Source organism: Epargyreus clarus, unplaced genomic scaffold, assembly GCF_041222505.1.
Source record: "Epargyreus clarus isolate Ecla_fem2 unplaced genomic scaffold, WU_Ecla_fem_2.2 ptg000018l, whole genome shotgun sequence".
In the NCBI taxonomy this organism is placed as follows: Eukaryota; Metazoa; Arthropoda; class Insecta; order Lepidoptera; family Hesperiidae; genus Epargyreus; species Epargyreus clarus.
Genome location: NW_027332226.1, coordinates 7,996,438 through 8,023,717, shown reverse-complemented (window position 1 = coordinate 8,023,717; position 27,280 = coordinate 7,996,438). Strand labels below are relative to the sequence as shown.

General features: G+C 32.5%; 1 protein-coding gene across 1 annotated transcript in view; it reads right to left on the bottom strand.

The window, feature by feature from the left end:
- toc (toucan) overlaps positions 1 to 27,280 on the bottom strand; it is a 113,009-nt gene that overhangs the window by 37,957 nt on the left and 47,772 nt on the right. The window contains exons 4-5 of the mRNA XM_073082652.1: positions 20,157 to 20,243; positions 17,436 to 17,582 (exon numbers count right to left, since the gene is read on the bottom strand). Coding sequence (XP_072938753.1) covers positions 17,436 to 17,582; positions 20,157 to 20,243 — 234 coding nt within the window. The remainder of the gene's footprint in view (positions 1 to 17,435; positions 17,583 to 20,156; positions 20,244 to 27,280) is intronic.

Genomic DNA, 27,280 nt, shown 5'->3' with positions numbered 1-27,280 from the left:
CTACCTCGGAATAGCAGTGGTGTTCTCACCCGTACCCACTGTTCTTACCTAATTAGGTCGCTCTACACTTGTAATTACTAAGACCGCACCAGACGACGGAACCGCGCTTCGGCGCCAAAACGCTCCGTGTGACGAACCAATGATTGATCGCAGTGACATTGAAAGCAGTCATTGTCATCTGAGTAGCGGATAATGCATCTCCGTCAGGGCTAAACTTATTGTACTTACAATACAAGGCCGATTGTGAACTGAATTTAATTAATCGAAGTGAAGTACAGTTTAAAATTCGATCAAAATGTATAACTTTCAATAATAATTGGCTAATTGAGAGTCCAACTTACACACAGACGGTTCCACACCGCCAGATTTTCATTTTTATTTTTATTTTTAGTGTTTGTCATCATAATAATCATAGAAATGAACGCATTGCAAATAACTGTTTATTTATTTTAATAGATGAAGTAAAAAACGGCGAAAAATAGCGGTTTCTTGTATGGCGACCCCCATTAATTGTGATTATTTTAGTGTTTGTTGTTATAGCGAATACCATTATATATATTCTGTGAAAATTTCAAGTATCTATCTATTATGGTTTCAAAGATGACAGACGGATAGTCGGACCAACAGCGGAGGCTTATTAATAGAGTTATGTTTATACATTTTGGGCATGGAACCCTAAAAGTATATCAATGCATATAGATATATATCAATTCTTGCGTCTATAATAGGAATTGCATCCATCAGACAGCCCTATATATCACAAAACGGTAGCAATAATAAACCATTGTAAAGGCCGACCGTAACTCTATTCTTGACCAATTTGTCATATAAACGAGCTCTGAACGGGTCACGTTGTGTGCGTTTTAAAATGCAGTCGGCGCCGGCGCATACTTCGAGGTATATTGACTGAAACTATCAATATAAATTATGCAAATGTAGCATATACGAGTAACAGAACTTATTTTATGTTAATATTACTGACTAAGCAGTGATAGCCCAGTGGTTACGAATCTCAGCCTCTTGATCGAGGGGTCCGAGGTTCCAATACGAGGCACGCACCTCTGATTTATCAAAATTTTCAAAGGTTTGTAAAGTTTACCATTACGCACTTAGCGCGGTGGACAATGGCATAATCCTTCTCATTCTGAGACGACACCCATTCTATGCCCAGCAGTGGGATGGAAATGGGTTGATGATGATGATGATGATTAATTATTAATGACATATTTTTAACTGTAATATTTTTACATGCTACACTATTCCATATTTCTATTGAGCTACCTATACCGTAGCTCAATCGACTAGAAGCATAGCTCAAACCTTATTAATATAAATAAACCTTTAATCAACCTTCATGATACATTTAGCCTAATGAAATAAATACAATAACTCCATTCGGTCTAATTACTTCCTATTAATTAAACACGATCAAAAAGTTCAAGGAGCAACTTGCGGTAAGTGGGTTCTTAAAATATTTAACACCGGTCCGTTCTACTTTCTTTGACAGCAAGGTTTCTCTTAATTCCCTTTACATATTTTATTTTAATTTTTAAAATGAATATTTATTTTATACGCGTAATCATATCTTTACAATCGCGAAATGGATACTTGCCAAACCTTTATTGTGCGCATAAGGTTAAAATTAAAAATGAAACAAAGTATTCAACATGCGATGCCAAATTTAAAGAAGACTTAATCACTTTGTCTTACATTGTTTTTTGAATATAAATATTTAATGATATGCAAGAAAATTCTCAAAATACGTTTTAATATTAAGTAAATTATCTTTTTAAATGCTAAGTTTACAGTCTAAAGTCGTGTCGTGTAGTATTTTCATTAATCATAATCTTGTATCCCAATGCTGGGCACGAATCGCCATTAGCGTTCTTGGTAAATTACACACACCATTGTTAACTTTACCAAGAACTCTCAGTCACAAAAGTTTCCTCACAAAGTTTTCCGTTATCGTTAAAACAAGTGACAATTAATCAGAAACAGTAGCACTACCATGAGTTTACAAAAGTATTACTCGCTGGCGACTGCGTAAAATAAATGTATGAAAAATTGTACAGCGCCTCTGGTGGTTACTCGTAGAACTAAAATCCGTAGTGTGAGCCACTCGTAACGTAAAAGACCTATCGAAATCAAATCGCTAGCGAATGTCATTATGATCTATTGCCATACAAATTCGGTCCCATGAGTCATTAATTTGACAGACGTTGTCAAGAAATACCGTAACGATAGTAGTTATGTTATTCACTAGCAAAATGACAATAGTTTTCTATTTACAATTTCTATAGTGGCGTTTCTATGCCAACTCATGGTAGTGCTACAGGGATATAAATCCGAAAAACTGAACCATAGATCTTTAAGCACTTATTTTTTATTGTTATTAATTTGTCCTCTTATTCGATATAAGTATAGATTTTATATGTGCATCTTAAGTGACTTTAAATGTAACTTCAAATAAACCAGGATATACTTATAAATATATCATAAGGAAATAATATATCCTTACACACAACATAACCTTCTTGTGGTTAGGTACGTACACACAGGGTAAACATTGCCTACAGGAACGCACGATTGATTTTGGCTCCGTGCAAAAATATCCTTATCGAAGAGTTATTCACATCGTATAATATACCTCTAATGGGTTTTCGGCACTTGAAAACTAGCCAGAAACGATAAAATGCACATCTGGTTACTCACGAGAGCTCAGATTGATATACAGCAACACTTTAATGCTTTTAGAGCCAAAAATGAGCTAAACACTTCCGACTCTGTGGTCATTACTGGACAGAACATTACATTCTACTTTTATGGAGTCATGAATTTTAAAGAGAATTTACGAAGTCGCTCGAGTAATAAATATTAGTAGGTCAAACAATTTTCAAATATTTTTACTTGATTAAAATTAGCGGATTAAAGGGTGCATAATAATCTCCTATATTTTTTTATAATATAGGAGTAGCAGACGAGCATGCAGTCCACCTGATGGTAAGTGACTACTACAGATAGAATTAGATATTCCTACCTGAGGTCGGCCACAAATGACAGGCCACTGAGGACTAAGCTGGAACGCCTCGGAAAAGTATGTCTCCCTTACCACACCCTTCAAAACGGAACACAGCAGCGCCTAACACTGCTGTTATTAGGCAGAAATAGGTGTGGCGCTGGTGCCGCCGGAGTCCAACCACAAAGGGTTCTACCACCTTGATTAAGTTACATCCAAACAATTATCCAGTAATTAAAAATTATATTGACCAAAAAAATTTACACTTCTAAAAAACAATTATTAACGACAAATCCTAAAAACATTAAAGGCGTTAGATAGTTAAAATAATACAAATACGTAATTGCTCATTTGGACTACAACGTAACTATGTTGAAATTAACGCGTAATGTGTACTATACATTACGCGTTACATAAATTGCGTGTTCTTAGATCTTGTCATAACTAACAACTGATTCAGATAAACATCTACTTAGCAGAAGTTATTCTGTCGTCGAAAAAAAACTAAACACAAAGTTAATATTGTAACATCATTTAATACATACTACTAAAACCTTCATTGTTTTCTTTTCTTTTTTTCTTTTCATTTTCGTAATAAAATTTAATAGCTACTTCTTATTAGGTATCGATTTTTAAATAATTCCTTTAAATAATATAACTGGAACACTTATTTATCTTTTGTATAATTTGTTCTCAAAGCTCAAATTCTTTTTGCAAAGCAACAGTTAAAACTTCATCATGGTATACCTAGTATTGTATTGATTTATAGTAGTAAACGTAGGTGGTATTCATTGTACATGATTTGAAGTTAAGTTATCCTTTCGATAAGACTTGTTTTACCCCTCCAAAGGTTTAAATTCGCAGACAAGTCCTTTAAAATACAATAAGTAATCGAAATACATCGTGAGTTAATAAATTAAAATCTCAAACGCATCTCAACAGCAAAGACAATACCACAATGGAATATTAAGATGAAAAATTCTCATAAAATTCTACAACTTCACAGAACAATGGATGAAGCATTTTATGAGACCAAATTGTGTAATTGAGCGTGAAGTAAAGATGCTGTTGACCCGTCTTGCAAACCACACCTTGAGCTCACGTTTACTTTAAACATTCATAGGCTAACGTAAATACTTGAATTTTCAAGTGTTTTTCTGTGAAGTAACTGCTAGAGTCTTGGAATCTCTCTCTTTGCGTTGGCGTCGTTTAAATCATTTTAGTATGTAGTAATACAACCAAATGAGTTGATCAGCTCATTTGGTTCTATCACATGATTGACCTATCACAAATCAAATGTCCATATTGTGGCGAAATTAAGATATGTACAATACATCTAGGACAAAATTAAAGTAGATTTTATCAAGTATAAGTAGATAAGTTTTTTCTAAACACCTAACTCACATACGTCATGTCACACCTAAGTTAAAGTCTAAAGACATTTTATTTTACTCCGAACTATTGGTCTGTAAATCAAATAACAAACTTGTATAAAGATTTTTTAGTATTTTTCGTTTCGAGAAAACAACGCAAGAAGTGACCATTGCAAATGAACAAATGTCTCGACAATAAAACGCAACTAAAAATCTGAATGAACTTTACATAATTTGATGTTGAGCTCTTCAAACAATTTCTCGTCAATGATAAATTGTTATAGATGAATTGACATTTTATTTTTAATAATAACCGATCAAATAAATATTATTATAGATCGAAAGATCTATTATTACTCGTACCTTTACGATGTTACGTAAAGAGGGAATCATAACCATTCTTAAAATAATCTCTATAAAAACCGATTTTATTGACAGAACTAAAAGCTTACTCTCAATAGAAATTGCGTAAAGAAAACGTTCTGTTGTACAAAAGAATAATTTATAAACATTAGAAAAGAATAAAAGCCTCTAGTGACTCACGAATTTGAAGAACCGACAAATAAAGAAACTTTCTTATTACCTCATAACCGCAGGTATAAGAGTAGTCATTTTAGTACACCCACCTAAAATCAAGCAGTTCTCCGAAATATGACTACAGTCCACAATTTTTTCTATATCACACCTGCACCTACTCTTCTTGTCTGCCCAAATACGTCTTTTCCAAAAAATGTATAATGTGATTAAGATTTGCTAAAATTAAATTAACCGCGAGGCACTTAATTAACACAATACGTACAGTAAAGAAATAACTTGAAATATTATAAGTTTTTTTAAGAACTAGTCCAAAATAATATACATATATCAATCATCGTATTCTCCAAGTTGTTGACTTACTTAAACTTATATGTGGCTATCCTCTAATAGAACATGATTGCGCGATCTTCGCTAGTTCGAGCTTTGATGTTACGAATCCATGATCAAACATATGATGTTGTAATGTGATGTGTATAAGTATTGACACAATCTTCATACGAACCTCTCAGCGCTTGTTCGATAGCGAAATAACGGACTTGCAACAACAATAAAAATGTTTAATGTTCTCTACTTTAAAGTACAAGTGAATTCTAAGTAACAAAAATATTTTGTAGATCCGTATCACATGTATCGTACTACAAAATACATTATATAAAATTAATAATAACGCTAATACTAATAACGCCTTCTACACTCACAGCCCCACACAAACACCCAGATCCAGAAACAGAAACCTAATTTCATCATTTAGATGTCTGTCTCGCCGGGGATCGAACCCTCTGCGCGTCAGACCGGTATGGTGACCGCTCCGCCACGCGGGTCGTCAAGTCGTTAAGTATTGAAAGGTAGTAGAACCAGTATGGTTTGACTAAGAAGGTACTACACCTATTTCTAGCGTGAAACAGTTCTTGCGTTGAATGGTTTGAACGCTAAGTTACATATAAGTGAACCATCCTCAAGTGTGGCGCGAGTCCTCAAGAGTGACAACGCAACTGGATCGGCTTCAGGTAGAACCCCTGCTTTATATGGAGTTGACAGATTTCCATGGGCGGCAGTAACCATGACTTTATAATACGATTTTACCACCAGGGACTACCTGTTTACGACTACGTATAAAAAGTTAAAAATCTGAATATTTATACTTAACTAGCGAACCCAGCAAACGTTGTGTTGCCATATAAGTAAAAAATGTTAAGGGTGAATAACCCTTATCACTTAGGGATATGAAAAATAGATAGTAGCCGATTCTCAGACCTTCTGAATATGTATACAAAATTTGGTGAAAATCGGTAAAGCCGTTTCGAAGGAATACGGTAACGTAAATTTAAAAAAAAAAACCTTTTCCCACGGACTAAATTGTGAATCTAAACCATTCTCAAGTCCCCTTGAACACACACAACAAATTTCATCAAAATCTGTCCAGTCGTTTAGGAGGAGTTCAGTGAGTTTCAGTGAGTTTTGAAGGTGGTAGAACCCTTTGTGGTTCGACTCCGGCGGCACCACCGCCACACCTACTTCTACCTAATAACAGCAGTGTTAGGCGCTGCTGTGTTCCGGTTTGAAGGGTGTGGCAAGGGAGACAGACTTTTCCGAGGCGTTCCAGCTTAGTCCTCAGGGGTAGCGGCGCATCTGTGGCCGACCTCAGGTAGGAATATCTAATCCTATCTGGGGTTGATTACAGATGTCCATGGGTGGCAGTAGCCACTTACCATCAGGTGAACTGCATGCTCGTCTGCTACCCTTATATTATAAAAAAAAAAAAAAAACACACACACACACGCACATAAGAAATATATATATAAAGATAATCTACTTGTACAATGTATTTTCAAATTCATGAGCCAGCTGTAAACACCGTAATTAAGCTTGGCCGTATGTTAAATTTCTCGAAGATTTTATCATTTGAAGAAAATTAAAATATTGTGACGGATTCTTTGAAGTGTAAAGTGAGACACAAAAGTGCTTTTAATTGGTGGCGTGGCTAAAACGAGACAGTCCTGGTCGTCCTGGAACATGCATGAAACCAGTTAACCACAGAGTTCAAACTGTGTTCATTGTTTTAAAAGAATTGCAATAAGTATACTCGAATGTTTGATCATAGTATTCATCCAAAATAGAAATAAAGAAAATTCTACTACATCACATAATACAAAATCTGATTAACATGTTTATTTGTATTTAGTATTTTAACAAATTTTATAAGATTAGATTAGGACGATGATTAAACAGAGGATTGGTACCTTGTTATAATAGTTAAGATATAGGTATATTTTTATAGTAAAATTTCACCTTTAAAGACTTGAATCTAGGGTAATTTTCGCTCCATCCTGAGACATATTGACACTAAGTAATGCTTATACATTGAAATATTATAAATAGGTAAATCTGAAAAAGGAGACAAATTGAAATCTCCGTGTGTGATGGAAGCTTATTCTAATTATGTCTCAACTTCGTAGTCTATTAATATCTCCTCCTTGCATAAAAAACATTAGACAATTTTAAAGAATTCGTAGAACAATTAGAAGGTAAGGAAGCAATAAATTAACCGTGGGAGTGTCTAGCTATAGGATTCCCGGAGATATGCTTTGAAACGGTCGTTTATATAAGGAAGACATCTGACTACTTGATGACAACCTACACTTTAATAGAAAGCTTGGTTTAATCATTAGAAACATAATATTCAAGGAATACAATAACAAACGTCTCTATTAGTAGTATATCGATGATAACGAATATTTATAAGTTTTAAATAGCTTCGGCAATTACCAATAGTGATAAAAATAACAGTTACAGCAACATTATCATATTTAGTATTCCCCCAATGGTCGTATTACCGTAATCATATCCTTCTATTTTTTTTTAATTAATAACACTAAATTTCGTCAATAGCCAACCAAAATAACGAAAATCGGTTGAAATAGAAAAATGCACTGAACAGTTTTACACTTCGCTTATTTATAAATAAATAGTTGTAAATATAATACTCCAAACAAATAATATATTACACATAATATAATCGCCAATAACGGCCCAGTTCAACATAGTACATACCACAGGTATCTTTATATATATATTTCTTATGTGCGTGTGTATGCCACTGAACTCCTCCTAAACGACTGGACTGATTTTGATTAATTTTTTTGTGTGTGTTCAAGGGGACTTGAGAATGGTTTAGATTCACAAGTTAGTTAGATTCATAAGTTAGTCCGTGGGAAAAGGTTTTTTTTAATTAATTTTTAATTCGTAAGTTGTTATAGAATCGGAAACTATGCATTTGATCAAGTGATGATCTTTAGCAAAGTTGTTGTCCAAGAGCCCACGAGGGTTTGGGAGTTGGTAAGACCAATTTTCGAGAGATGGCACCACTGTCATTCCAATGCAGGTACAAATTTTCCGTTTTATGTATGTCATATTATTTCTTTAAAATGCGGGCGAAGCCGCGGGCACCACTAGTATACTATATACTCGTATCATTGCGTTATATTGAAATGTATTTGGATTCGCTACGTTCGCTTCAAATGGTAATGTCATAATTATACATTTGTATCGTGTGGAAAGTGGAATATGGATGTGTTCATCAATCGCCACTTATTTCTTTGAGCATTACGTCGCTAAATAGTTTTCATCATCATCATCATTATCAACCCATGTTCCACTGCTGGGCACGGGTCACCTCTCAGAATGAGAAGGATAAGGCCATAGCCCACCGCGCTGGCCAAGTGCGTATTGGTAGACTTCACATACGTTTAGAGACTTTTTTGTATAAATCTCTCAGGTATGCAGGTTTCCTCAGGATGTTTTCCTTCACCGTTTTTTTAGGAAGTGATACGACGACCATAATTTCAAAAAATCAGAAGTGCCTGGGGTTTGAACCTCGGACCCCTCGATCGAGAGGCTGAGTTCCTTAACTAGGCTATCACTGCCTTAAATAGTTTTACCGACTTATCCACTCAGTATTGACAGTAAACTTCGCGATTACGACCCACACAGGCATAACACACTTTCTTCTATTGAAAGAAACATCCACCCACGAGATTATTGACACGAATCGTACCGGTTTCAAAATGTTGTGGAGATTTCCGAGTTTTGATATCTTACATAACACGTAAAGATTAACGGTTGTATTACGTAGCAAACTTTTAATATACGTATGCAAATCACCCACATAACATTGGACTTACAGTAACATGTACAATGTGCATTCATACGCTTGGTCTAGTATTACTGGAGGTAATGTTGCTTGCAAGAGGGCCGTTAAATATAAAAAAAACGCTTTCTACACTCACATGAGGATTCCCTGTATTGTGGGTGCTATGGACACACACATAGACAAATACACAAACACCCAGACCTAGTAAAAGAAATCTAAATTCACCAATTAGAAATCTGTCTGGCCGGGGATCGAACCCGGGACACTGCGCGTCAGACCGGCATGGTGACCGCTCCGCCGCGCGGGTCGTCAATAAAAAATGAATGATAAATATTCAACGCATAGTTATGTAGATGATTATCAATTTACATACATACTATGACCTTATATACCTGTGTATGTAAAAACGTATATCTAACAGTGCTTGCCAATAAATTAATCTCAATGAAAGCCATATCCAGTTTGTTTTACTATTTACTTATTGTTTTTTTGTGAATAAACAAGTTCAGTTTGATATATTAGGTATACTGATTATTACGAAAAAACATAAACATTTTTATTAAATTGAGGAAATATGAAAATGTAATAAATAGCAAAAACAGAACATGTGTATCATTGTTGTTAACTAACATACGTTACGCGTCTTGTTAAACAATTTATGTTTCATATGAATCTTAACGAATGATACAAAGAAGCAAAAGACAGTAAGTATAAAACCAATTAAAGTTTTATATGGAACCATAACCGACAATTGTGCCTTGTTATATCGTTATGAAAAACAGCAAATTACTACCATTTGCTGCAACCACTTTCGCCACCGACCACTTGTCTGCACAGACAAGTGACTTTCGTGAAAATATTCTTCGTACAGAAATTATACCGTGTCATGTTAGAAAATTGTACAGTGCGTGTTATATCTGAGGTTTACGTATTTACATTTCGTATTTGTTAAATAATATGCATACGACAGGAGACGTTCGCTTGAAGTGAATGACCTCATCGAAATAATAACCAGGCAGGCAATTCAGTTAAAATGCTTATTTTACACTTGACTAGCAAAATCTTTCTACGGTTGACGCATAATGTGAAAACTTGGTAATTTTGTAAATAAATCCAAGACTATGCAAAGACAAAACAATTTCGTATTTTTCTCTTTTGTTTGTTAATCGATTTTGCTTTTATTTCGTTTGTTATAGACGAGGTTTAACCATAAGAGTATGCGATAAGTTAGATAGATTTTTGCCGAATTTCATACTGGGCGAACACTGGTATTTAAAGTATATAAAAATTTTGTCAATATAAACGTTAGTATTTTGTAAGCAGCCTGTAAAATTAATGTAACAAAACGGCTTATTTCCTTTTAGGAATGTTCATAACCCACCCACGAGTTTTAATGAATGTCAAAGTGTTCATTACTTACAATATTTACATACTACTTATCATTAATATTTAATGAATGCACGTATCATGTTTCAGTTCAGATGTCAACATCTTATTTTCGTAACATATGTTCTTTCATGCATAATAATTAATAAGTTATGGCAGAAATTTGGGAAAAACATGTTTGAATTAACCAGTTCCGTTGGCCTTATTCCCATACGCTTTGCGGTTTATAATACCTTTACATTAAATTATCCAATTATTAAGGCACTTTTTAAATTGCCTTAATTTGTTTTATTTTATCTTATATTGGGCACAATTTGTATTGAAAGAATTTACTGTCTAAATGTTACGGAACGGCCGATACAATAAAATCTGAAAACTGTTTTATAGTAGACTTTTGATGGTGGATAAAATAATGTATCTTCTGAAACACACTTTGTCAAAAAAGACAAAGTAAAACAGATTTTAGAACACAGAATTTTTTGGATTTCCTCTAGTTTTGAGGAGAATTCTATGATTAATACTCTATCAATGTCACAAGGATTGTCTATGTCACAAGGGTCGCTCGCGGTCAGAGACAAGAATTCGGTCACAAATTTACAAAACCAATTAAAAATGGGAGATTTTACACTTATAACATAATATTCCGTAACAAACGCGAGACATTGCGAATAACCTGCGAATATGACGAATTGTGGATTAGCCGTTTACGTAATGAACTGTGAGGTCAAATGGTTCGTCAGAAGCGTTCACACGAGCAGGTCAGGTCAAGCAAACACAATCATGACATATAAAACGATAGAGATGTTTAATATAATCAAGTTATAAGTACTAACTTCACATCACATGTCACATTCGAGTATCCTAAAATATATTGTGTAATACACGGATATGTCTGTGGTATTAATACTTCCTTGTAAAAACATATCTACCAAAATTTATCATACTTCAAAATTAAATAACAAAAATTGATTTCGCGTAATTTGATTTTCCTTCCAACTGTAACCTAAACATAAACTTATTAATTTTTAAATTACCTACTTGCTCGCTTCATCGTCCATCTACTTAATACAGAAAATATCAAAATAACAATAAAAACTAAACGAATATGAAAACCGGATGTTCTTACAATTCCCCCAATGCAGTACGCAAATTGGAAAATACGCACAATCGATTAGGCAGATACCACCCACATTGCCGGCAATCGTTTATAAAGCAGCAGTGTGCTTCCGTTGTATGACAGGCACTTTGATGCATTCAACTTCGCCTTTCATGCCGCCTGCCCTCCACTACCGGCAATTATTGCGCATTGTGTAAAATCTGCTCGTACTGTAACACGTATACTAACTTATAAAACAAGTCAGCGAGCGAAATAAAGCACAAGAGATATATTGAGAGATATAAAGGAAAATATTTTATGTAGGAATTTTTAAACTAGATTGCTAAATTACTTATTCCTTCGTTTAAAATCTAGAGACGATCCTATTAAATAATCTCTTCCTAAGAGTAGATTCCGTAGTCAGCAATGTAGTAAAGTCGGTAATGAAAAATAACATTATTTTAATTTAGTGCGCGTAACGCCATCTAGTATCGCTATGAAAAAACAAAAGGACAATAAAGATTGAAATGGAAACCTGCATGCTTCATGCCTCGTCGAAAAACCTTAATAAACTAGTACAATCGAGGTTTGTTTAAAGTTTTATATATTACCTATAACAGTTATTTGCATATTAATTTCCACTTATAGTTTAACATTAATTTTAGCCTACTAAACGAAATGGCCGATCTAGTCCGCTAAATATTCTAATATCTAACAATATTTATGATGATATTATTTGCATTAACAATTAAGGACTGTCGTATTGTTTTCCTAATTAGTTAAAGGTGTTGAAGGTTAGGAAGTACACATATCCTCAGGAGCCACGTAAGGAACTCAAGGAATTAATTAACTATCAATTGTTAACATTTGCATTCAGAGTATAAAACATATTATTGGTATATATAAAATAATATTTTAAATGATGACCTAAATTGGCTATATAAAATGCTTAAATATGAATCACCTAAAAGTCTGTACGTTGCAAATTACACTAATTGATATGCAATCAAAAATGCTGAACATTAGTTAATAAAGCATTGTGTATCAATATCTACATTTGCGTTCTTATTAGTGATCGAAGACATTTGCCAATCAATATTGTTTTACAGAATTATAATTTAAATTAATACATTGATCATAATATGCCAGGATGTTTGAAATGTAAATAATTTTCATAGTAATACTCATTTGTTTCAATATTACGTTACTTAAGCTGTTGAAAACTAAAAGGCAATTATGTTGTTCAAAACCGCAGTTTAAGTATAAACATTTATAAACATAGAAAAGAAAACCACAGCTAAGATTAAGTTATTTAGCACAACGAACATCTTTTTACAGACTTATTCATGTTTTAAAAACAAAACTTATTGCTACCAAAGTTACTGAAATTTAGCAATAGCCTTTTTGTAAATGAGTAGTTCACACACATCAAATTTGTGACTTATTTTTAATGAAACTTATTTATACATTTATAGTTACACATAGGCTATGTAAATGTCTATCAGGAAGTCATTTAAAGCCTCTAGGATGTACAATCGTATTACATCGCAACAATAAAAACTTTCCCATGGATGGTAAGTAGGTAAACAATAACGTATATGACATAAATATTAGACACAATAAATGTATTTCATAAATAAACAAAATGCGTAACACATAGGTATCATTTTAAAACATTAGTGATAACGCATAGATTAGTAAAGATACTTCGCCGCCTTGAAATTGAATGAAGCCACAAGAGGCTTATTTTAGTAAGTTCTTTTTTTGAATTCTTGACAAATGAAAACATTTTTAGAGAAAATTTACGAATAAATAACTAATACTGTGTAATTTACGTAATAAATAAATAATTATTTCAAATATTTTAAGGACATTTTAGCACGGAGTCGTGGCAAAACTTTTTTACGCAACTATTTCAATTCAAAACTGGGTACATTTTCTTGTTAGGAGTGAGTAATCTTTACTAATCTATGTGATAACGACCTTAATTATTACTTAATGGTGACATTATACAAAATATCGCGAATATTACCCTAATATATTTTTAATATTAATGTTATTATCATTATTGAAACATATTTAAAACAAATTTAACGAAGAAATATATCAAAACTATAGATTTAATAGATCATCAATATGTGACTTATATGTTTGTCAATAAAAAAAGTCCAAAAAATATCTACCTTCTTTCTTCCGCCCGTGAAGCGTACCCCATTGACTTTTCAGACCTTCGATTTCGCCGCGCAAATTAAGTTCACTTGAAAATATCTTCTGATGCGCCAAAAGATTTTTACGGCTGTTTTTCGAGTCCGATTGAAAAAACGACACAAACTTGTGCAACGGACTCATTTTCACTTAATTGCGTAACAAAATCGTATTGCACAGTTGCACACTAATATTGAGTTTAAAGAGTAACGCTGTTTTAGCGTCATTTATTAATTAACACGTAAGCGCAATTAGTTTTGATGCACTATAAGGAGTAAAAGTGAAATTTAACGAAAAAATGTTACTTTTTAACACAACAGTACGCACTAAATTCGTTAACTAATTTTTTAAATTTAGAAAAATGTTAATTTATATCGCGTTGATGACAGCAGTTTTTTTGACGTCGCCGGTCGACCGCTGGTGCGGCAGTGTCGCCGTTCCTTTGCCTATGCTCGCGCACTTTCTTCAGCGATTCAAAAACTTTCATTGGCCGCCGCTCACCCTGGATATAATGTCTATCGTGACAAACTGTTTAATGCCATACGCTACATAAAGTATTCATGCCTTTGAAACGGCGACTAATGGTTCCTGTTTTTTATTTAGTTCCTACTTAAGAGTACCGTTATTTCAATTGTTTATTTATAGATTAAATTGGAGTATCCGATGTATTTTTAATTGGAATTATATATTAATTTTTTTTAAACACTTTGTAAGTTTATTACATTATATTATTTTGATGCTGTTTTTTAGTATGTTTATGTGTAATGCGATTATTAATTTGCATTAATTTCCGTTCCCCTTCTTTTTAACTGAGTTGAATTTACATAAATATTGAACGGAATTCAGTTAAAATTACTATTAATGAATTATTTCTCCTTATTATATAAAATTAGCGAAAACGGTTATGAATACGTTATGCGGTTAAATAATTAAAATTCGTTTGTATTATCACTAAAAACAGTAAAAGTATACGTTTTAGCGATGTGTAAAGTGCATACACTTTCTTTTTGTGTTATGTGTGCATTATTATGTTCTACACATAATATTTTACGGTCCGAAAGTCATTTTTGTTTGTAGAAATTAGTATAAAAATGACGGTGACACACGCATTAGTTGCATATAAAATAAGTAAAGAATCCAGTATTACCCATTACTATTTCACTTTTACGGACAATCTTTCTTAAAATTATACGGGCTATAGCCTGTCCCAAAAAGTATAGCCCACTACATTGATTAAATGTGGATTTATGGTTTTTACACCTTCGACAAGTTTTATTAAAGAAATCGAGCATCAAGTTTTCAACATGTTGTTTTCCTTTAGGTATAATAAGTAACGATAAATTTGTAACATCAGATAAATCTATTATTTATAAATTAATAGTAAAAAAACTTTATTTTTCATATGTTCTTTGAAACTTAAATATTCTATGAAATACAAACATAGTCCTGAGTCATTATATTAAACAGTTTAACAGCGGAAGGACTATTTAATTTTTCATTTATTTTATTAAAATAATAAGTACTAAGATGCAGTTTATGTCATTATAAAATATGTTCCAACATACTTATTAATGCAATACCTACTGTTTTTGACGAAAAACGGAGTAAAATAAAAATCAAATATCTTTATTTTATAAGTATAATTTATTATTGTACTTTAATTTTAATTTAATTAGTATTATATTTTTATTGTTATTATACATATAGATTATAAAGCAATATATTTATTAGTTAAACCTACTCCTGAGTTCATGACTTGTTGTTTCATTGAGATTTTTTTTATCAGTGCTGTAAAAAATCACTTTCACTAATAATTCCACGAAAGAATCACCTACACATCCACCCACCACCAACAATGTTTATTCACGCGTGGGCATGTCTTACTACACATATATTTGTCCGGACAGCATCGATTTCGATAAAAATAAGAATAACGATCTTTATAACAATGATGTTAAAAAGATCAACCAAATGATACTTAAAAGAGATAACCGCATAACGTATTCGCAAATTTTATATAATAAGGAGAAATAATTCATTAATAGTAATTTTAACTAAATTCCGTTGAATATTTAGGTATGTAAATTTAATTCAGTTAAAAAGAAGGCGAACCTAGATTTTTTTATAATATAGGAGTAGCAATCGAGCTGCCGCCCATGGTAATCAACCCCAGATAGGATTAGATATTCCTACCTGAGGTCGGCCACAGATGAGACGCTACCTCCGGGGATTAAGCAGGAACGCCTCGGAAAAGTATATCTCCATTACCACACCTTTCAAACCAGAATGCAGCAGCGCTTAACGCTGCTATTATGAAGCAGAAATAGGTGTGGCGGTGGTGCCGCCAGAGTGGAACCACAAAGGGCTCTAGTAAATAAATAAAATAGGTCCATGTCCATGCTTTTATGGGAATCTAGATTCTTTAAATTAGATCTAGTTTCTGTAAAGTGTTTATGTTTTTGTCCTAAAAGTTCCTAAAAAGCTTTTCTGTTTTTACATTAGGTTTGGATATGCCAATTTTTCGTAGTTATAGAACAACGTAGTATAATTATAGTAAGGACGGTTAAAAATAATTGGGTTTGGGTAATAAAGTTGTTATCAATGTTTAAGCAATTGCAAATTATATCTTATAACTATATCTTGCAGTAATTCCCGATAAATAATGTTTAAGCAACAGCTCGGTGATACAATTTGTTATCAGTACTACATGCGCAGGCGCACCTGTACCTATTGCATATTCTTAAGCTTTTCGTTAAGTTGAATATTTTTGATTTTTGAAGATATTCACATAAAATTAATATCTGTTAAGGTGTTAAGGTCAAAATATGATAAAGGTAAGTTTAAAACTTCTTCAAATTGTCTAGTATATGACTTCAATTCAAACTGCGACATATACCTAGTTGAGTTGACTACATTTTGTAATAATCATCCTAATCAGAGACGAATTTGAAAGTTATTTCGTAATCAGGAACGAAAACTCCTTTGATCTTGATTTTTAAAAGATGTGTTTTATCGAGTTTCTTTCTATAAAAAAATATTTTTTATTTTTTTTAACCATTATCCTAACTGATAATCGAAATAAATCAGAAATAGTTTCCTATACATTTGAAATTTAGTAATTACTTGTGCGAGTACAGTGCCACCTGTGGACAACGTAGTGAATTGTTTCGTGCGCAACTCGTGTCAGTGTTGTCGGAATTGAAGTCTAGATGGCAGCACTATAAAGCAGCGGTATAAATTACGTAGTTGGTACGGTAACAAAAACATAATCACGCAATTATGTTTTTTATTTCCATGTTTTTGTAGCTTTACTTGTTAATTGAATATATAAAAACTTAATAATTGATTAAATTTGTTCCTAATATTGTAAGATTTTGTAGCCACTTTATAAAATTACTGCTATTATTTTTATAATACACATCATAAATTTCTTGTAGAAAAATCCTATTATACAATTGACGAATTTGTGACTGATAAAATGCTGTTAAATGATTAAGTAATATACATATTGACTTTAAATGAGTCCGTTAATTTTAATATTAATTATATTGTATCTATTATAACATATTATATGCTCCTGAGGCCAGAATATGGCGGATATTACCCAAAGTAGGTACAATTATATTTTAAACTGGTGTTCCACTATAAAGTTATTTGATTTAAAGAACTTACCTTTAGCAGTAGACAAGGTATTTGGTCGTTGTGCGGGTACACGATGAGGGGTTGGTTTTCGTGGTGACGGGGGCGGGGCGATCGACGTGCGCGCACGCACCACCACTGGTGACGAAGACAACTTTTGGACCACGCCATTTTTCTTTGCTGGAATAAAAATAAATTCTCGATTAATAACAAATATTTGTAAATCAAACATAGGGGAAGGTTGCTTTAGTGATATCAGCGCCTAAATCCTACCACAGCAATATCTAGTTTCCTATGTACAAAAAGCGAGCTCTGGTGCTTCAAACGTATACTAGTTAGTTGTGCGAGTAAACAAAAATAACAGGACACCATGTCGGCACCATTGATTTAAAAATATTCTAAAAAACAGTTCTATATGATACTAAAGATTAAATTTACGCACAAGATTTTGCTTAATTTATATTACCCCAAATATTACAGCATTTTTCCCTTAGGGGGTACGACTTGCGCAACCTTACCCTAATTACACATACATACAATATAAGCCTTTGTACAAAAAATAACATTCATGTCTCGGTACATTTGATCTATGACGATTTTCTTATGCACAATATTATAAATAATTTTATTTATTCCTATTTAGCATGTCATGGTCTATCCATTGTGATTTAATTGAGCAAAATTCTAAGACGTATTTGTTACTTTACAACAATAGGTAGGTAGTAACTTAATCACATTTTTATACACCGACAAATTGTTGTAAAGATGGCTTATCTTAAACTTGTTAGATAATTGAGATAAAGTTATCTACGGCATGCTTGAAATCATCTCGCATACGAAAAACGTAGAGTAACGCAGTGTAACACATTTGCTGACTTTAATTAATTTATAACCTTAAAACCTAGATTAGTAAAGATTACTCACTCCTAACAAGAAAATGTACCCAGTTTTGAGAACTGAAATAGTTGCGTAAAAAAGTTTTGCCACGTCTCCGTGCTAAAATGTCCTTAAAATGTTTGAAATAATTATTTATTTATTACGTAAATTACGCAGTATTAGTTATTTATTCGTAAATTTTCTCTAAAATGTTTTTATTTGTCAAGAATTCAAAAAAAGAACTTACTAATAAGCCGTTTGTGGCTTCATTCAATTTCAAGGCGGCGAAGTATCTTTACTAATCTATGCCTTAAAAACGTAAGTTTTAAAATATGTTTAAGATCGTTTGCTCTCAGTGCATGCGATTTAATTTTTGCTACACTAATTTGCATATGCAAGTTATCGAACTAGTTACAAATTGACATACTTTTGAAAGGACAACTTTTGTGCAGGCGCCATTGTCTCTAACAGAGAATTGCGTAACGCGTTACGAAACGTCTCATACTCGTTTGTTAACGTGTGAGCTGATAATAAAAAGATAAAACTAGCTAGAAAGTTTGTATGTAAAGCAAAAAGACTTCATTGGGTGCGATTGGAATCAAATGTTCTAATATTAAATTACCGTGTTTACCATTATCTCAATGACATGTGAGACTGACGCTGAACTTTTTGAAAGTTTGCTTTCGGTAAATGAATAATGGTTGTTCCATAATAACTATTAGACCGTGATTAATGTCTGTAACTAGAAGATTAATTCGTTCGAAAAGAACCGGTTCATATTTTCTAGGAATTGTATAGCATGTTCGGTTTACTCATTTTTGTCGATAACATATAATATTTTCACAGAATAGAAGTGATAATTACATTTTGAACCATAAACTTTCAAGGACAATTCAAAGTGTGTCTGACTGTACGACTTTTAGTGGTGTGACCTTGCACAAATTTTAATTCTTAAACATTATTGATAATTCGAGTTATTTTCAGTTTTAATTGAAAATATATATTTAAACCGTATACATTGAGATTCTTATACACTGCGACATTACTTGTTTGTTTTAAAGTAACCTATACCTATCATGTACGGGCCCACGATATTTAAACCTGTATATAATATTTTTATTTAAGAACATGAGAAACTTTCGTTCCGCAATCTCTAATTAAAGACAAACTGTAGTCACAGTTTCAAAATGTTGGATGAAAATACCGACCTACTTGAAACCTCTCTCAGTTTATAGACAACTCAAATCGCATCGGGCTGGGTATACAGTATAGGTACGTAGATATCAGGGATGTTACGAAGCTATGTAACCGTCACCGAAACTATCGGATATCCAAAATAAAAGTGTATCCGAAACCGTAACCGAATCTGATATAAAAGTTTAAACTCTAAATGAAACAAAACTATGAACATTTTTCGCCCGACGTAGACAACGCTGTTCAGTTACTTTACAAATAAACACAAATCATCTATATGTATTTTCTTCACTTTTAGAATTCCTTAAAAATCTTATATCCATAAACAATATAATTCAATTATATTTATTATGACGACCCGCGTGGCGGAGTGGTCACCATGCCGGTCTGACGCGCAAAGGGTTCCGGGTTCGATCCCCGGCCAGACAGATATCTAAATGATGAATTTAGATTTCTGTTTCTGGGTCTGGGTGTTTGTGTATTTGTCTATGTGTGTGTCCATGGCACCCACGACACAGGGAATCCTAGTGTGGGGCTGTGAGTGTAGAAAGCGTTTATTACACAATCCGAAATAATTCCATATCCGTACTCGTATCCAAAAATGATATAATATTTTTTAATAAATCGGTGTCCAGATCCGAAATTCCGTATCCATAACATCCCTAGTATAGTGGCATGACTCACCCTGTACAGGCGGGGGTTGGGGCGGCGTGGCGGCGGGGCGGCCGGGCGTGGTGGGCGTAGGGGCGCTTTCCCGCTTCTTACCATTTCCTGGAATAGGAGAAATTACCCGTGAGTAATAATATAGACAGCTAAGTACACTTAGTACGGGCTATTGGATCGTCTTTGTAGGCTTTACGTCATTAACTTGTGTAAGGATAACGAGTTCCTACTTAAGATTTCCATACACAGATTTTTCTATTTGTTAGTAGGTAAATGTATACCTACTCTATGTCTATAAATGAAACATTTGTAAAATTGCACTAAAATACTTCTTTATGTTATTTAAATATATATTTTTATTTTACACGTTATTATGAAACTTGCTAGGTTCAAACTTTTTACTAATATGTAGATTGTAGGTATTATAAATAACCTCCATTTAGTTCCTCTTAAAACGTGTTTAATTTACTTTAACAACACGATGTAAATAGCACATGGATAGGTATATATTCAGCTCAAAGTAGATACCTAACCTAAACATATTCTTAAAAAACGATGTTTTATAAAGCATTAAATGTATTATTAGAATTAAAACGTGGGTTTTATTTAGCTCTACAGTATCAAAAATATTACAATATTTTTAAATTATAATTCATAGTCATATAGAAACAAAAGATAGATAAACCCTTTCTTGTATCTGTTGTGAAACCTTAGAAGTAAGGATGTCAGTAGTTCGGCTACCTTTGTTTGCTACGCACTAACAGTGATTGTGCATCGTTTTGATCCAATTACTTATATTGGTGTGGTGCGTCACTCTTGTATAAAGGTTATTTTAACTAGGAAAACACTGTTACTGTTAGCCCACATCTAATTTAGCTACATAGAAACGCCTACTATATATATAAAACAGACAAAAGATCGGTACCTTTATCTTTTATGTTTTGTTTTTCTATAACATAGGACAGACAAAACAGTGCCTTTTTCTTTTGATTTTTTTTTTGGTAGATATTGATGAACTTTAGTTTTTCAAATAAGAAATAATAATATCAATAGTTAGGACAATTTATGTTTATGGTAGATTACATCAGTTGTTATTATTACAGGTAAAAGTTTATAGGGAAAATATTGAGGAAAAAGCGGGTAAAACGTTGTGTGGAATTATATTAATTTACACTTAAATTGTTATGCGACTATCACTATTTAACCAAAAATAATATTAATAACAAATAACAAGAAATTTATAAATTAATGTATATTTATCGACCATTATTTATTTCACTTAACTTTTAAACAAATTATGCAACTTTTTTTGCTTTTGTAATAATTATAAATCATCACTTAATTATGAACCTTACTGTTCTCGACGTCTAAATTATTTTTATGTCTATGTAATTAATTAGGTAGGTTTAGATATAAATATTTTTAGACAATTTATCACACAAATTGCCACATTGCAATTACATATTTTACACAAGCAATTTATAAAAAGGTTGTACATTTTTAGCACTTAAGCAATACAGATAGAAATAAACTGTTCTCTACATAGAGTTTGGTACTTAAAAAACGATTGATACAAGCACACAACTTTCACTGAGGATAGATTTCTCGAATTCCGGTCTAGTACTCTAATATGAATGAGGTTCTAATTACTCTGATATCGTACTGATATCGACTTCAAAATAACTGCTCTTTTCTATATAAAAATAAATTTTCTATTTAAAATTTGTACAAAATAAAATATAACAATTGTTATTTTATTCCATTGTTCATTTATTTGATTAACTAGAACTTGACTCATTTACACTAATTATTAAAAAGAATTAAAATAAAGATCATATAAATATTCGAGTAAAAGAAAATTAGCTGTTTAAAAGAAAATTAACTATTCACTAGGAAATATTTAAGTTAACGATGAATTAGTACATAGTTTTGAAATGTGTCCAGTCGTACTATGTCCAATATGTGCACCCGGACCGTGTACGAGCGAGAGTACTAATCCTTACTAATATTATAAATCCGAAAGTAACAAAAACTAGTTTTAAATAAAATAAAAACACAAATAAAACTTCCAATGACGTAAAATACTGGTAAAATCCAGATAACTCTGTGAATGAACAGAATAATTTCCATCGTGAGAAGATCCCATCGAACTTGCAGTCAGTGACAGTGAAGTCGAATGCAATAAAATCATCATGAATCATAATACAATCTTTTCATAACACGCGACGGGGTATGACAATGATCTGTAAAAAACTATTACAAAATTTATAGCTACGAGTATTACCTGTAAATTGAATAGCTATTATAGTGTATGTACTGCCATATGGCTTTATGCTTCTTTTTTCCATAAATACCTATATATGGGAGCTCTGTCCAGAACGAATTTCTTTAATCTTCATTTGAAAATTGCAAAAATAAGATAATAAATCTCACATTAAACTTAAAATTTAAAACACGAAACAAATAAGTTTTACAGATATTTACGCATGTATTATTGAGGTTGCACAACAGGCCGCGCACGATGCTTTTCTGCTTGAATCTCTATACTTGCACGCGGGCACACGCACACACCCACACACATTACAACACACGCACAAAAATACAAAGAGAAAGAGAGTCGCATAAAGGGACCATAACGTTTTTTCTATAATCTACAACTACAACAAACGAGATTTAGGAAATTAAAACATGATTTTATTATTAACACGCCTTTATTAGCTTAGGTTGTATGTATGCTTTTCGAAAACTGATAAATGGAGCACCCCACGCTTTTTTCACAATTATACTATTTACTGTTCCTTTATTGATTCCTTAATAGATTGAAAATTATTATCTACTTTTTAATTCATTTTATCATAAAAGCGTATTTTTTAGTTTTTTAAACTATATTTATTATATCAAACTATTGCCCTCACTGGCTACAGTTACACATGATGCTACACTTTTCCGTATAAATGAACCGCTATTGCTTTACACGTGCATAATAGAGATTTACTTTCCGTGGGGCTTCCTCTAGAAGCTTGTGTCGCATAACGGCAGGTATTTTTATCGCTCTACCGCGCAATACTTCCTCTTCCTTATAACTGTCTTTCAATTTTTAATAGCACCATAAACTAGGTTCAATTAAAGACGCCGGCTTCTATTGATGAAGAAATATTCCTTATTCAAATGACGACGGTCGCCTTTACCTATTCTTAACTTATGAGAGATACGAGTAGATTGGGGCTACTTCCTTAGTCCCTTAGTTAGTAATTATTACACTTAATATTAGAAATACATATAACAAAATTGCGACATAATTCATAAAACCATATCATGTAACTACTTTTGTAGAGTACACCATTTGTCTGGAACTACTTGGAGCTGGAGCTGCGAATCAAGAGTAGTATTTAATAAAATTCAGACTCTATCTATTCCGTGACTCCTTGACTCCTATTTTTTAAATGTATATGCGTCGAAAATCAGCCTTCCTCATGGTTTGTTAAAGTTCAGTCTAAGTCACATTATTCCAATTTTCCAAATATGTTTGAAGACTTGGCTTTCATATCTTTTCACCTAATCCTAAAGTTACACTTTAAGCAATACTCACCTCTAGTCCCAAAAGATCCGAACCTCTCTCGGTTCACCGTCAGCTTATACTTCTTGTCATTCGGAACAGGCAGTTTAGACGGATACTTCTCAGAGCTACTTCTGTATAGTTTCTCTTTAGATCCGTGCGCCCCCATCTTCCACAGCTTCATTAAGTTTAAGGCATCGTATTGGTAAACTACTTCTATGAGTTATGTATTAGGAACTGTATGTTTCATATTTATATTTGGCCATTTTACACACTTGGTAAATTCACTTATTTTAAAGGTACAATTGAGTATTCAGTCTATATGGTCTGTTCATGGGAGATCCTATATTAAATATTATTTTGAGTTATGTGTCATAGTTTCAGCACTGAAGAAAATTCTTCACATTTAGTATTATGAAGAAATTACCCTACCTACCTACGTAAGATGCAGCGAAATTTGCATGTGAAATTAAAAAGTAAATCTATAGCATATCAGGCACTTAAGCCTTATTTTAAAATGGTTTAAAAATGAATCGGTTTCATTTAAAAAAGAAACAACTGCTCAAAATATTTTTAGGCAACATAAAAGTTATTTCATTATATTGATATCGATTTACAGGAGATATTAAAACAGTCGTATTATATACGTATGTACGAAGAACATGCATTCATATCATGTTCTTATGATTATGGCGACATGAGCTTGATCTAGTTTTATACGTTATGTCATGTCAACGTTAGACAAAATTATTCGATACTCTCAATTCAGAAAGTATATGTTGTTAAGTAACATTGTCAAGTGTCTACCTATCGATACTTATTATCATGATAATTCTTTTTATAACTTGACCAGGAACTTGTTTAAGTACCTAGGTATTAATGTTGTTTACATGTGCTGAATTACGGAAACATTTTTAATTCAACGCATTCCTCAAGAGAATGTTGAAATTACAGACATAAATTCATATACCGACATGGGTTTAATAGCCACGCTAAAATGTAAGCTAAATATTATCTAAGACAATCTAAGTTATATCTACTTTAATAGAACTATAATAAAATTATATAACGTTGTTTTATAAATTAACCAATAAGAGAATAGAACGAAAACCGCTAATTCATTTTATACTAATGTATAAATAAAATTGAAATGTCTGTCTATGATTTTAATAACTACCAGTTTCGAGCTGTGTTTATTTGCATAACAATACAAACCCGTGTCTAAATTTGTGTCTGTCAGTGTATCTGTACGAGCTAATCTTGAACACGGCTCTCTGATTCTGACGTGACTTTATTAGGAGTGACATATACTACTTTATGAAGTAAAAAATATTAATTAAGGAAAATATTAAGTTATATAAGTATTAAACGTGCATTGTTTCAATATATGTTTTAATATTTTAAGAAGTTTCAAATCAGCAAACATAATATGTAGCTCATAGTAAGTCGAAACTGCCATGCTGAAAATCTAAAATCAACCCCAGATATGTGACTACAGTCACAGATTAATAAATAGTTACTACGTAACTAGTCTTACAGATAAAATAACATAGTTTAATTCCGTCAAAGAAACAAACACTCGTAAATCCATGTAATTAAATAGGTTTCTTTTTTCACTTCGAGCGGCTTTAAAGCTTACAAAGTATATAACTAATGGCGTGCGTAAGATGAGTAACATATGAACTAAATGGCAAGCCTATGTCGAGCTTGGATAACCGTAATATTCGTATTAGTCACTCAAAACATAAGCACATGTAACCACTTCTCTCAGATTTGCAGCTATTTTCGTGGACATTGCTTTCAGGGTTAAATAACTTGAAGACGATCCCGTGTCCTTTCGAGCGATATTTTAAACACCGCTGCTCTAGTGTTGTGATGTATATTTAGTTCATGAAGATAAATGGGTTCGATATAGGTGTCTACTTAGGGAGGACGATATCTAATTATGTTGCACTTGTCGCGAGTGCGATCTGATATTTTAAGATCGGGGCGGGCTTTATCACATAGTTATTGTCGTGGATATCTTACCGTTATACATGAATAATACATTTGCAAAGACACGGGTGCAATGCATTATCTTCACAAATAAATATAAGTTAGTCTGTATTTGAAGGTATTTATAAAACAAATTCTCTTTTCTTACGCTTATGTTATGTCTATTTCTTTACACCCGTTTACAAAATATTTGTTTTCAATAGGTTTTCATACTGGATACGGCTAAAGAAATTTTGATCAAATTTTGCGCAAAAGAAAAAGGATCACGTGCAGGTGATACGTGAAGTCTGTTTAAAACAAATAAAAATCCTAATAAGGCAGGTACGTTATAAAACCGTTTTTGTTTTATTTGATAGCATCAATTTTATTGGTACTTAAGTAAATAACGTCTATAAATCACAATATTCCATATACGCTTTAAGCGAGTAATTAAACGCAAGGCAAGCAATCGGTCAACCAAAAATCAAGTAAAAATAAAAGTTCACCGACAAGAGATTGGTAATTGATACGAGAAATAAAAGGAAAATCTATTTTAAAAAATCGGCAAGGCGCGAGTCGGTCTCGCACACTAATGGTTCCGTATCACCAAGACGTTTTTATTTGCCATTATAAAGATCGTACAAACAGTAAAGAACGCCATAAAAACATTGTTTTTGAAGGGAATCCTTTACTTTACTTTATTTTACTTAATTAATCTTATGTAAAAGTAATATTAAGTGTCTACCTATTAAGGTTGCATAGATACAGCTATATGAGAAAAACGGACAGCGGAGTTTTGGAATAGGGTTCGGTAGGCACCGTTTAAATACGGAACCCTAATAAAGCCAAGAAATAAAAGTTTAATTTTATCTTAAAGACAATGCTATTCACATACCGACAATGAGATCGCGTTACTATTGTAAGAGGCATTACATAAGCTGTTATTATTATTTTTTTCAAGACAATAAAGAAACAATGGGTTCATGTAGTTATCTCACCGTTGGACTAAATTAACGGACAATACACTACTGTGAAGCATTTATATATAGTTAAATGTCTTTACGTCTTGGTACACGTATTAATATGCTAATATTTTTGAAAAAACAATTTAATGCAAAATATTAACATTGTAATATACAAGTTTTTAGTTCCCTTCTTATTTTACTTCATATCAGTTTCAGTAATTTCCGTAAAAGTCATCAATAGTTATTACTTGGAAAAGGTAGAGCTTGCATTTTCAAAATTCTATGTAATCTCAATAAAATTAAGGAGTATGTGTAGATTCGTTTTATTTTACAAGCAGAAAGGTTCATTTACCTCCAAACATAGAGTTTGTCATGTGCGTTCCGTTTAGACAAATTATGTATTTATATAAAAATGTATTTATATCTACTATCAAAATATTACATAGAAAAATATGATTTTGGCTGTCACAACCCGTGTCTGAGACGACCAATGTCTGTAGATAAAAATGAGGCCGTAATGCATTTGCAAATGGCATGTCTGTATTGAAGCCTTTCTAGACATTTTCTTAGGAAACAATAGACACTTGACATTGAAACCACTCTTAGAATTAGCTACAAAAATAAGCACTAACTATGTAGGCATGCACTTC